At 36.5% G+C, this 13,984-nt stretch overlaps 1 protein-coding gene across 2 annotated transcripts in view; it reads right to left on the minus strand.

The window, feature by feature from the left end:
* Window positions 1-13,984, minus strand: part of atp2a2a (ATPase sarcoplasmic/endoplasmic reticulum Ca2+ transporting 2a) — a 43,654-nt gene that overhangs the window by 20,004 nt on the left and 9,666 nt on the right. For both annotated transcript variants that reach the window (XM_016455696.1, XM_016455697.1), the window contains exons 7-9: window positions 2,021-2,101; window positions 1,848-1,933; window positions 1,287-1,751 (exon numbers count right to left, since the gene is read on the minus strand). In XM_016455696.1, coding sequence (XP_016311182.1) covers window positions 1,287-1,751; window positions 1,848-1,933; window positions 2,021-2,101 — 632 coding nt within the window. The remainder of the gene's footprint in view (window positions 1-1,286; window positions 1,752-1,847; window positions 1,934-2,020; window positions 2,102-13,984) is intronic.

Below are 13,984 nucleotides of genomic sequence, written 5' to 3' on the forward strand. Positions count from 1 at the left end.
ATATGGCTAGGAACTATACTCTCATTCCGGCGTAATAATCAAGGAACTTTGCTGCCGTACCACAAAATGATATTACACAGCGCCTGAAAATAGGCTAACTTTCGTCAACATAACCAACGTGACCACCTGCTTGCACAGGGAGCGTGCTGGGGACTATTTTCAGGCGCTGTGTAATATCATTGCGCCTGCTGCACCTATGGTATGGCAGCAAAGTTCCTTGATTATTACGCCGGAATGAGAGTATAGTTCCTAGCCATATCGGCCTAGTAAATAGCAACATTTCATTTTCCGTCGGTCTTAGTACATGATGTAACTACAGAAGAGTCAAGTTTTAAGTAGGAAAAATATAGAAACTCTATGGTCATTTTTGAGCGAGATGCTAATGGTCTAATCAGATTCAATGATTTATGCTAAGCTACAGCTAAAAGTGCTACGAGTGTTCCTTTAATAATGAAGTATCACATTTGCATGTTCACAGTTCTCTGACGCTGGTTATAGTCACATGACATGCAGGTAAACAAATAAAATATTTCATTTTTTCAGTAAGTGTTTTATTTTATTCATTTTAAAATCGTTTTAATTTTTCATTAAACTCATACACCCCCTTCACAAACCCAGTTTGATGTAATATAAAGTTTATTGCACTTCATGTTGTTGTTGATAACAAATGGAATATATTTTCTTCCTCTTTGCATTTTTATACAAATATGGTACAAGATTATCCTATTTAAATCAATATGATAAACGAGTTAGTCTGATTATATTACCTAAAATGTGTAATGTAATGATTACGTTACGAACTACAATTTGTCGTCAAGTAATTTGGAATCAGTAATGGATTACAATTTGTACCTGCTCTATCTACCCTGCTCTGAATAAAAATAGTATTATTACAGTAGTAATATATCTTGTATTGTTTCATATTTTTGTGATTATCATTTATATGCAATTTTATGTATTTTAGATTATATATACACACACAGGCTCACCTATTTAAATTCCCCATTTAAATGTACATTTGATTTTTGTGGCTTTTAGTTCATGTTTATTAGTTTTGAGGTCATCGATGTGCTAGTGTACTCCTAAAAGTTGAGAAAAGTCACTTATATGCCTGATTTATGCTATTAAAATTTTTCAATACTTTTTCTTCCAGGACAACAGACTTTGTAAGGTTTACGGACAACAGGGTATGCATGCAAATTTGCGCATGTTTCATGGAGTTATTAAGTGCACTTAACCTTCTGTACAAAGCCTAGGAAGACTAAACTGCTAAAGAAAGGGCTCACCCTGCAGACAGACATCTGGTTGGTGGTGAGGGTGCCGGTTTTGTCAGAGCAGATGACGGAAGTGCAACCCAGCGTCTCCACAGAGGGCAGAGAGCGGACTATGGCGTTTTTCTTGGCCATACGGCGGGTGCCGAGAGCCAGGCAGGTGGTGATGACAGCAGGAAGACCTTCAGGGATGGCGGCCACGGCCAGAGCAACGGCAATCTTGAAGTAGTAAACAGCTCCACGGATCCAGGAGCCGCCGTGGACGGGGTCATTGAAGTGGCCGATGTTGATGATCCACACGGCGATGCAGATGAGAGAGATGACTTTGGAGAGCTGCTCACCGAACTCATCCAGCTTCTGCTGCAGGGGCGTCTTCTCCTGCTCGGTGGAGGCCATCTCGTCACGGATTTTACCGATCTCTGTGTTCACACCTGTGGCCACCACCACACCTACGGCTTTTCCCGCAGCAATGTTGGTTCCCTGAAATGCACGCATTTAAATGTACAGGAAAAATACGAGTCTTTTGCACCAAAAAGCTTTGTGAATTAAAGTTCAGCTGAAGTCTAATTTTCTTACGGAGAATAACATGTTCTTCTTGTCCTGATTGACGGCACGGGGATCTGGCACGGGGTCGGTGTGCTTAATGACAGAGACAGACTCGCCTGCAACATGACCGAATTAATAGTAAATCACAGCTAAGATACTTGACACTTAAAAAACACATACAAATGAACCAAATGCTTTGTTACCCGTCAGAATAGACTGGTCCACTCTGAGCGTGGTGGACTTAATGGCACAGATACGTATATCGGCAGGTACCTTGTCGCCCACTAGGAGGAGGAAGAGAAAAAAAACAAGGTACTCAGAACAAATAAGTCAAATCCTCAGCTTCATAACACAGTTAAAATTGCAAATAAATGCACAAACAAAAAATGCAATGCAACACAAAATACTCCTTACACAAAACTATATGCAAATCAGTGGGGTCCAATGATGTTTCGAACAACAATGGCCGCCAATAATGACCACCAAAAACAATTCAAAAGTTTCCAGTAACAAGCAATTTTTCCATCCACATTGAGCTTTAATAAATGACTTAACGTTTAATCTAAATAAAATTGATATTGTGATATCGCTTTTACCAAATTAAATCAGGTTTTGATTTAATTAAATGTATATGTGCAGCACGTTTCGGAGCAAAGTTGTTTATTTACACATGATGATACATTTTTAAACCTGTTGCCATTAAATTCTCAAATCCTGAGTTACACAGTAATCCACAGTTAAAATTGCTAATAAATGCACAGACAAAATAAAATAAAATTAAATAAATTAAAATACTCTTTACACAAAACTATGCAAATTAATGAGGTCCAATGTTGTTTTGAACCACAATCACCGCAATTATATGAACAAAAACAATTTAAATATTCTTCAAATTATTTTCATTTATATTTTGCAAAAAAACAAAGTCATACAAGTTTTGACTGACACGCGGGTGAGTAAATGATACATTTTCAATTTTGGGTGATCTATCCCTTTACATAAACACATAGGTTAAAAACAAACATCTTTGCAAATCAGTCTGGCTTATGCATTATGAAGGTACTCGAGTTCCACAATGCAACATCAAACTTGCAATGTCATTGCAGAAATAATATATTGTTTACAAATCAAAAGTTTATCTTCTATGATCATACTATACCTCAAAACTGTGTATTGTAGTTTGTTTTGTTGCTTTTTTTGGCTTGAATATTTTAATACAGCATGTAACGCTGCATGTGTTATCCACACATATTGCAGAGAACACAGCCATCAGAAAGCATAAATGTCTTCTGAAATCTTTTCCTGACTGATGAATATGCTAGGCAAGATGAACCATGGCAAACCCAAATCAAATTATGATCTTTAATTAATCAAATCCACTAGTCCCTTTTGCACAGTCATAAAAATGACTTAAATGACTTCAAAAGAGAACCAGCGAGAGAAAGAGAGAGCGCGTTCACCCATCGAGAACAAAGTAGTCATGTAAGCTCATCTGCGCCCATGAGGACGAGAGAAGAAAATAGCATGGGGAGCAACAATGCACCACGCCAAAAATGGAGAAACTATTTCGATATGTTCGGCGATGTCCTGATCAGGTTTAAACACAGAGGCATGACAGCAGCTGCCCCGTGCTCGACAGGAAGAGTGACGAAGGTTAACACCCCCAAGCTGTCAATCAACTGGGAGGTGTTACACTCATAACTTATAACAATTGCATTCAAGAGCACCTCTAAGGAGCACGTTTGAGAATCTTTCTTAGGCCACACTTAGCAGGATAACGTGTCTATTTGCTGATCTGTCCATGTTTAACATTAACATATCCATCAGTGTAAGTCCGGGGAATCTGCTCGGCCAGCATGTGGAGTGTGGCAGCATGAGAAATGGCAGGGCATGATAACAATGGATGCTGCTTGGCCTTGGCACCGATCATCACATGTGCGTGCAACAGAATCTCTGCACTGTGGATTAACAAGCTGTGCTTTCGCCACGATCTGTGAGGAGCTACGGCGACAAGGTCACACACACACACACACACACACACACACACGAGACAGTGACTGCTTTTCTCAGAAAGATTGCAACTTTTAGCCACCTAAATCGGGAACGAATGTACACAATGAAGTCCAGTTCCCAGAAGGTCACCCAGCACTGTTCACTGGCAACAAGAAAACGAACAAGATCAGCCAACAAGTACTCTCTTGTAGGAATGGACACTGATAAAAGGTTGTCTTATGGACAAACCATGATTTGGAGGAGGAGAAGTGTAGATAATGCTATAGATAACTGTTCATAAATTGGTGTTAATGCAAACAGGGTTGGGCAAAAGTCAGAATTGAAGAATTGTCTGCTTTTCAATTTATGAGTGTGAATTTAGCCACACCGCAAAAAAAAGATTAAATTTGAATCAGGAAGAGGAATTTAGTGAATTGCAATTCAAAGAAATTTCAACACAGAAGATAATTTATTGAATATGAATGAGTAAATAAATACATAATTACATAAAATTACATAAATTACAACAAAAACCATGCATTTATGTAAATTATGTAATTATTTAAATATTTATTTATTACATAATAAATATAAATAATATATAAATATTACAAAATAAATAAACAAACAAACAAACAATAAGAAATAAAGAAATACATGTATATTCATTCATGCAATATTTAAATATTTAATATAAAAATAAATACAAAGAAATAAAAGACAAAAAGTTACACAAAATAAATGTATTTATGTCATTTAAATGTTTAATTACATAAAATAAAAGTGTATCAGTCGTCATTTGTTTGTGTTTATGTATTTATTTATTTTATGTAATTAAATATTTAAATTATATACACAAATAAGTTACATAAATACATTTATTTTGTTTAACTATTTTTTGTAATTAATTTTTATTTATTTTTATACAACGAAATAAATATGCAATGAACATATGCACAAATTACATAAATAAATACATATATTGTATATATGTAATTATGTAAATATATTTATTTAAATAAATAAAGTTGCATTACAACCCTCCATCCACGACTTATAAACTATTTTTTTATGTATTTTTTTATAAACCGCTTTTAACCTTTTTCAAAACTTTCAAATTAGCACTTATAAAATCAAGTTTTCCTTGACAAACTTGGCTTTTCTAGTTAAAAAAAAGTCCCTTAAATTAATCTCATTTCATTTTAATTCTACTTACTTTTCAAATTGGAATCATCTGCATCTTGTTTACTACCTCATCTCAAATTCAATTCAAATTCAGGAATTAAAACAAAACATAAAAGGCTTCTCGATCCAGTTTTGAACGCTTCACAATGTACACCCCTGAATGAAACAGTGGATTAGATAGAGAGGAGCTTAAGACTTTTTCTTTTTTTTAATTAAAGGTCCATACTTCAAATTACATGGACACGTTTCAATGAGATGCTTAATTGTGCTGCTGACTAACGCAGACCTGTACCACAAGGTGAGAATGACGTGTCTATTAAATTTCGCTCTAGCTGAGAGCTGATTCAGGACTTAAGCGAGGCCCGACGGCGCAATTCACAAGTGCGTCAACGCTTTCCAGAACATATCAGCATTTATCAGTGTGCATATACAAAAAGCACCAGCAATGAGCTATTTCAGGCGTATCTGGCCTCCAGGTAGAAGAGTGACCTCCAAACCCCTGAGTTGTTGGAGTTATCTATCCTCCCACTGTACCGCACAGCCTCCTCATCGGCCCTCGAAGAACATGGAGCCCAGAAAAAAACCAGCAAAAGGGCCCTACACAACACCCACACAAGAACTCAACACATATTCAGCTCAATACTGAACTACTAATGGAACGTTCAAGATCAAGAAAGAACACATTGGAAAGGAAGATGCAGCATATACATGAATTCCAGCTGTCATATCATAAAGCACTTTAGTATCTTAAAATACCTTCAGCATGCATCAATCAGCAGGGTAAAATAGCTCACAGCTAACTCTCCGCGGGAGGAGGCTGGAGGATGGAAAGTAGAATGGTTTCGTTTAAAGGTTTATGCTTCCATCAGTCCCCAGCAACACAGTCACAGCTTTCATTCCTCTGCTCTTTATAGCAACGCAGGACGCAGGGGTCAAACAGACATGCCTGCTCTTTACTTGCCACGTCATCACAGTATAGCCATCAGATTGGCAGGGAAATTCTGAATCGTGAGTGTCTCGAGCAGTGTTCGAATTGTGTCAAAGCTCTTGGGGGGGGTCCCCCTAACCAGCCCCAAATGTTCAAGCAAAGAAAGAAGGCGCTTGATTCTCTTTGATTCTCGCTGTAGTATTGTTGCCACCGCTGCCATGTCGTGGAGACGCTGTGTGTTTCGCTGTGTGTTTCACGAAACTACTTTGTTTGGTCTTCCAAAAGAGGACACAACTAAAAACCAGTGGTTAAGTTGTATTTACAACACTGTTCCAGAACAGTTCAAACCAAATATTCTGATGTGTGCAACGCATTTTACGGAGGACGAGGACTGTTTCCTGGGAGAGTAGCCTACAATGCCGGTGTTCTGGTGAATTCAGTTACCCTGTTTCCCCTTCGGCGTGCATGCTGACCCTATACGGTCTATGATGCTGACAAATAATGCTGACTCACAGCCTGTAAGTACGTTTTCAAATTTAAAGGATTTGCCACTGACGATTCAAACGCGAGTTTTGAGCAGTAGAGTAGCGCTTGTTGTTTGTCGTTTCTCCGATCACAAATGCAGACATTGTTTTATGTTTACGCGGCGCAATACGCAACACAACGCGTAAAAAGACAGTGTAGGTCATTATAATCAGTAATTAGGTCCCCACTGGATGCAACAAATGCCTCGTATATAATGGGTTTTATTGGTTTTGTCTCGTCACACGGCATCACAGTATGGTAAGGGGCGTAACATTTCCGTCACCTGCTTGAGGTATTCGGCCAATCACAACGCACTGGATAGCTGGCCAATCATGATTTTTACCCTTTATGGGCATTTTTACCTTTGTAAAGCCATTTTTTCTAGAAGTATGTCAAACTCTTACATTTAATCAAAGTCAATAACAATAGGACGACATTTGGGGCTGTTACCAAACAAATAAAATCATTATCAACAAAATTCATCTTTGCAATGCAGAGGAAACACAAAAGCTGCATCTTGAAGTGGCATTTAGATGTATATACAATGCAGCTTAGAGGGACATGGGGTGCTTTAACCTGCAGTACCAAATGCATAAATAATGTTTTAATAATTTAATCCTAAAACGTTGAATACTGATATTTGAATTTATATAAAAAAAAAATATTTAAAAGTGAAATTAAATCCACCAGTAGGTGGCAGCAAGTCACTATTAATAAGTGAGTCATTGCGATTGAACCGAATCATTTAAACGGTAAAAAAAAAAAATGAAAAGGTACTTTAGATGTGAAATTAAAACCGCCAGTAGGTGGCAGCAAGTCACTGTTAATATAAGAGAGTCATTGCGATTGAACCAAATCATTAAACTGTTAATTAATTCAGGAACAAAACACCTTCATGTTGTTCAGAGACTCAAAACAGTGCTGTGGCTTTGTTTGGAATCAATATTGTTGGTGAAATGGAGCAAAAAATAGGCAATATGGTGTCTAAAATGTAAGTCTCTTAATATTAACTTCTTGTTTTTGAATTCTTGTTTTAAAATGCTGCCCATTTTGGCCAGGACTCTCCTGTGAAAGAGATTTTTAATCTCAGAGAGGTTTTCCTGGTTAAATAAAAAAAATGGCATAAAATCAGTATCACATTTGCAGTCATGCTAACATTCGGGAAAACAGCACTCTTCTTCCTCGATTGATATTGGTTAATGCCATATGTTAGAAAAACAAGAACTCGTACAAACAAACCTTTCTGGCTTCCCAATACATTACAACAACAGCGATGAAAAAAAAAAACATGAACAAACCATTCACTCTTGTTCAATGCGAATGCCGCATGCTGGAATATGAGCATTTATTCCGTCATCACCCGGGTGCTGATAGTGCGCGCGCATAGGTGAGAAATGAACAGCACACGTTGATATCTGTGTTTAAGCTAAACTCTTTTAAGCTTTGCCAGTTTAATCATTCAAGAGCCAGAGGATGCGAACTCGTGCGCGCAGCGAGAAGATTTGAGCGTGAGCTCATCCGAAGCGCGAAAGCTAAACTTGTTTAAGCTTTGCCAGTTTAAACATTTAAGAGCCAGAGGACGCGAGCTCGCGCGCGCAGTGAGAAGATTTGTGCATGCGCTCATCCGAAGCGCGCAAACCCGCGCCTTAGAACGCGCGCAAATATTAAGCTCTCTCTGAAGTATTGCGTTTAAATGGACACACAAATTCACACAAATTATGTCAAAATGCCCGTCTTGGTAAGTATCCTATAGCAGACATAGCTAGCTGAACGTACAGTATCAGTGCACTGGATCAGTGCATTCTCTTAAAGTGACAGCACTTTCTTAATATTAATCAAACAGCAACAAAGAAATCACTCACTGCTCTTGATTGAATAGCTTTTGTAACTTTAATAAAGATTCATCTTTAATTTATACAGTCAAATATGCAATGCTGTTTTACATTTCATTACTTTATTCAATTTCAGTTCCTAAAAACTGTTAGACCTACCTAAAAAAAAACTGAAAATCACTGTTTATTTTATTTGTATCTATTTGTGCTGTTGCTTGTAGTTAGATAGATTACTATTATTTTTCTTTATTTTTATTTGACAGTATAGTTTTTGCCTAAACATAGCACATACCGAAACAGTGACTCTAAAACCGTGATACAAACTGAACCGTGAGTAAGTTGAACCATTCCACCCCCAAAATATATACATTTTCTGCCCCCATATCTTGAATTTTGGGAGCATTCTAAATGCATTTTATTATACTGAATCATGCAGTGAATGAACACACTCTAAATGAGCAGTCAGTCTAGCTAGTGTTCAAGCACTCATAACTCCTCTTATAATCAATGAAGCTGTCCATACACTGTATGATAAATGAATCTCTTACTTATATCGTACATACATCTGCACTTTGTTGCTTATGATGAGGGAATTGCCAGTTTCAGTCTGAACAAAACTCTGGGGGTTTTAGTGATGATTAATCTGAACGCCTCTGATTGGCTACTGCATTCCTAAACTCAACAGAATCGTGTGTGATTGATTATAATGAATATGATGTATCATGAGCAGGTCTAAATTTAATACAGCAATCGAAACTTCATTTGAAGTATTATAGTTTTATTGAAAAACCAAGGGACCCCCCCAGTATACTTTTTTGGGTATTATGGGTGGTCCCTTAATGCTTATGGGAGTTCCGGGACCCCCCCAGCCCCCCCTCAATTCGAACACTGGTCTCAAGGTTATTGGATCAAACTTAAAAATGACTAGCGGTCGACCGATATATTGCCATGGCCGATATATCGGCCGATATTTGACATTTTTCAAATATCGCATCAGCGATAAGTTTTTCTGTTTGGCCGATGTGTTCGAGGCGGGACTTTTATTTTGACTGCACACCAGATTTATATTTTGACATCGCTGACAACAGCAGCACCTGAGCACACAGCGCTCACATTCTCCCCTCTTCATTGTTTCACAGTTCTTTCTAATATAGGGATAGAAGTTTGTCTAATAATCAGATAGGATGTTTAACAAAGGAATTAAAAGGTATACAAAAAAGTATTATAATGATTGCTTTTATATTAATAGTAATAGAAAGGCAAACATAATACTTTCTTTTTTTGATAATTTACTATCAGCATTCAGCAAACACGCATTTATATAATTTAAACAGATCTTTGAATGTCTAATTAACATTTAATTTAACAAACCTTGCAGACTTGGTCAGATCCAGCTGCGAGATCTTATAAAGTGTGTATTTGTATCCTGCATGATCACGTGTTCTCTGTGTGCCGGTCGGTCCGTGCAAATGGAATGCTGACAGGAGGAGAGTTCAGCTTCACTGGAGACACACGATCGACAAACTTTAAACTCATGATTTCAAACTATGCTGTGCTTTATCCATTTGCCCACTGTCATGTTCATGTCATTTTCACTGTGTGCTGTATGTAAAATGTATGCATGTAAAAAAATTATTCCCAATGCACACAAACGTCCTAGATTACTGAGAGCCCTGTTGGTTACAGTATTTACTTTTTATTTATATATATATTTTTTAATATTTCTTTATTTGTGAAAAGTATTGTTATAGGATTACAGTAATAGGATTATATTTTATTTTTACACATTTATCATTTTCAAATTATTTCAAATTTCTTAAATATTAATTAGAATAAATAAAAATTATATATTCTTATTATATATATTATTATATGTTTTTTTTTAATGTTTCTGTCCCTTTTGAAACTTGTATTTCTCTGCCAACATTACGTAAATTTCGTAGAATAGATTCTATGGCCCATGCCAATTTTATTACAGCTTTTGAGGATGCAAGCGTGTCAGCATCACTTGATTCACCATTACATTTGTTCAGTTCTGAAGAACATTTAATATATATAATATTTAGTAATATTTGTTCAAATGTTATGGACTCAGTTGCTCCACTGATATCTAAATCCATATAATCAAACCCTCATCCCTGGATTAATAAAAGTAACATTCGTGCTCTTCGTCAGATCTGTAGGAGGGCAGAAAGAAAATGGAAAAAAACTTCAATCTCTTACGAGCTCTTAAAAGATTCATTGGCCAACTATCAGAAAGCTGTAAGAGTAGCTAGGCATAAATATTTTTCAAATGTCATTGCCAAAAGCCAGCATAAACCTGCTGTTCTTTTTGCTACTATCAATGACGTTCTTAACCCTCCAAATCAAATCTCTACAGAGATATCCTCTGACCTATGTGAAAAATTCCTTGGTAATTTTGTTACAAAAATAGCAGACTTATCAAAGACTATTTCACTTCCGGCTTACACTTTTATTGAACCACATGTTTGTCGAGCTACCCGGAGTGAGTTTGAGCCTATTGCTCTCGTTTCACTCTACGAAATGATAGATCACTTAAAGCCTTCTGCTTCCCCGCATGACACGATCCCTCCACATTTTTTTAAATAGATTGTAAATACGTTGGGACCTAGTTTGCAGTCTCTTATAAATAAATGTCTCAGCACTGGAACTGTACCAGATCAGTTAAAACATGCAACAGTCAGACCTCAACTGAAAAAAGTGAATCTAGATCCATCTATATTGTCTAACTTTAGATTTATCTCAAATCTGCCTTTCATTGCAAAAATTTAGAAAAAGTGGTCGCTACACAATTACATGACTTTCGGAGTACTAACTTTAAAGCCTGACTGAAATGTATTGAGAATAGAGTCCAGCACAGTACCGAAACAGCTCTTTTTAAAGTACTAAATGACATCTATCTATCGGTCAATTCTGGCGATTCCGTGGCTCTAGTATTTCTCGATCTAACAGCAGCGTTTGATACTATTAATCACTCTATTCTTATTTTCCCGCCTAGAACACTGTATCGGTCTGCAGGGAAATGTTCTAAAATGGTTTCTCTCTTAATTGACTAACCGATCTTTCTCAGTTAATATTGCTAATTTTATTTCCTCTACAGAGCACATCACTTGCGGAGTTCCTCAGGGATCCATTTTAGCTCCAATCTTATTCTCTTTATATATGCTCCCATTATGTGATATCCTTGAGAAACAAGTTAAAAATTAATTTATTCTCTATGGCATTTTAAAAATGGTTGATGGTTTATGATCGTCTTAGTTTTAACGTTAATTATGATTATCATGTGCATGTATTATCTTCTGTGTTCACCTTGTAAAGCACTTTGGGCAACTTAGTTGTATTTATACAGTGCTATATAAATAAATAAAAGAAAAGAAAAGATATATATCAGCTTTATATCGGCCATCAGGCACCCTGCTCGCTAAGATATCGGCATCGGCTGTCAAAAACCCAATATCGGTCGACCACTAAAAATGACACTTATTGCATGTTAGAAAAGCTGACAAAAGAGCAGTCATCATACATGCACATACTTTTGGGGTGGCCATTTGACAAAAGAGATTCTGAAAGATAAATCAAGGCCGATAATCGGCTTAACCAATATTTTTAACAGTGTGTATATATATACACACACACATAAAATCACTTATGTTATTATTATTATTATATATGTAATAAATATATGTAATAACAAGTGATTTTATATATGTGTGTGTGTGTGTGTGTGTGTGTGTGTGTGTATATATATATATATATCAAAATAACCTGTATCAGTCATAAAAAGGCAATATCCTCAATCTCTAATCTACAAATCATTGGTTTTGTGCATGCTTGGCCACTCAGAGAAGTGTGATGAGGATTACTGGACCCCTGTTCCACCTATTTATCACTGATAAATGGCAATAGCTGGTATCTCTTTTACTCGCATATTAACTCGTATAAATTAATTCGTGAATCCTTGCTGACAGGCCAGGGGCATCAAACACCTGCCGGGGCCCTGCCACTTGCCGCAAGGCTCCTTGGTGATAAGCGATGGTTACCAGGTCCAGCAGAATGTTGCATGCCATCCTGGGTGCTTGAATTCCCAAAGCACACAGTGTGCTGATGGGTAAGGCCAATGTGAAAGTGGCTGCATGAGGGGGAAGAGGGGTGGGACACCATGGGCACTTCCCTATAAGGTCATCTCTCTGAGTGAACAATAGGAACAGCTGTTAGAGCTGTACCCCTTCCACTTGACAATACGGCTGCACCATACACACTTCAAACAAATTGCAATGGTTTCAAGCATTGTTCTTTCCTCAGATGATCAGCAATACATAAAAATGACTGATTTTTGATGAGTGGAACAATGTTTAAAAAAACATGTTTGGCTAGACAAGGTCTTTCTATTTGATGTTGTTAAAGACAACAATCAAGTGGCTTGATGGGTGTTTGGTCAGAATAAAATAATCAATAAAACCTAAAAAAAAAATATTATATACATTTTTGTAACTAATAGTTTTAAACAAAGTTTAAAATAAAGAAAAAAAATGCATAAAACTTTATTTCATGCATTCCCAGGGAGTCGAACCCATAATCTTGCTGTTGTTAGTGCCATGTGCCATCAAGTTGGATCGATGGGTAAGTAAATAAATAAAATAAAGTAATAGAAATAAGGTAATAAAAAATAAAATATAAAGTAATAAATAAACAGAGATGCAACTATGCACCCCGAGCGGGCTGAAAATCGATACAAATATGTGACGATTCAAATCGATTAAGATGTTAAATTAATCGCGATACAATTAGGGATATAAGTTTATATGAATGCATCTCTTAAGGGAACTGACTGTCTTTAAAAAAAGTTTAGATGGTATTTTCTTTTCATCTTGTCTCTGTATAACGCATTTTAAAATAGTGTAACGCTGTATCGCTGCTGTTCCATAAGCGCCACCTGCTGGCAGAGAGTGAATCTACATTCTCATTCAGCAAGTCGCAAGTCTGCGTTTCATTCAGATATGTTTTATGTAGTATAGTTTCCGACAACCGACACTCCTTAACCGATAACCGATTATTAACCGACAAGATTATTTTAAATTAGAATTTAATTCAATTAGAAAGGATACGTGTCTGTGACCCGTTAAAAAAAATTACTAACATTTGTTTCCCAGGGATTAATTTTACATGTGCAAAAAGCAGCAAATAACAGAACATGAGGATTCACGTCATCATATCACATCACGCACCTGCAGTGCTTCTGCGAGTGGAGAAAAACATAAAGCTATGCTATAGGCATATATATATATATATATATATATATATATAACGATAAATAGGCCTATATGAGAAATATATTTTTACTTAAATAATAAATTAAGAAAACGAAAGAAAAACTGTGCAACAAGTAGCCTAGTATGCAGTTTCAGTTCATTTTTGTGCTGCGCGAAAGGAAACCAGATGGCAGAAAGCGGCATCCTATTTTTCTTTAGGCTTATTTTACAAAAGCACAAAGATTTGTTTTTATTGTGAATGTACACAAATAAAGGCAAACCTTTTACAATTCCGATTATATTTAGGATTAAAAGGAGTAGTTGCTTCCACTGTTAGAAGGAAAAAATTAAAGTGATTGCGCCAGCGCCGCATGCGCGCACACAGTTAAGCATTGCAACCTTGACAGTGCAGCCTGTTCATTATCATAATAAAAT

The sequence above is a fragment of the Sinocyclocheilus anshuiensis genome, unplaced genomic scaffold (assembly GCF_001515605.1).
Source record: "Sinocyclocheilus anshuiensis isolate Anshui unplaced genomic scaffold, SAMN03320099.WGS_v1.1 scaffold363, whole genome shotgun sequence".
In the NCBI taxonomy this organism is placed as follows: domain Eukaryota; kingdom Metazoa; phylum Chordata; class Actinopteri; order Cypriniformes; family Cyprinidae; genus Sinocyclocheilus; species Sinocyclocheilus anshuiensis.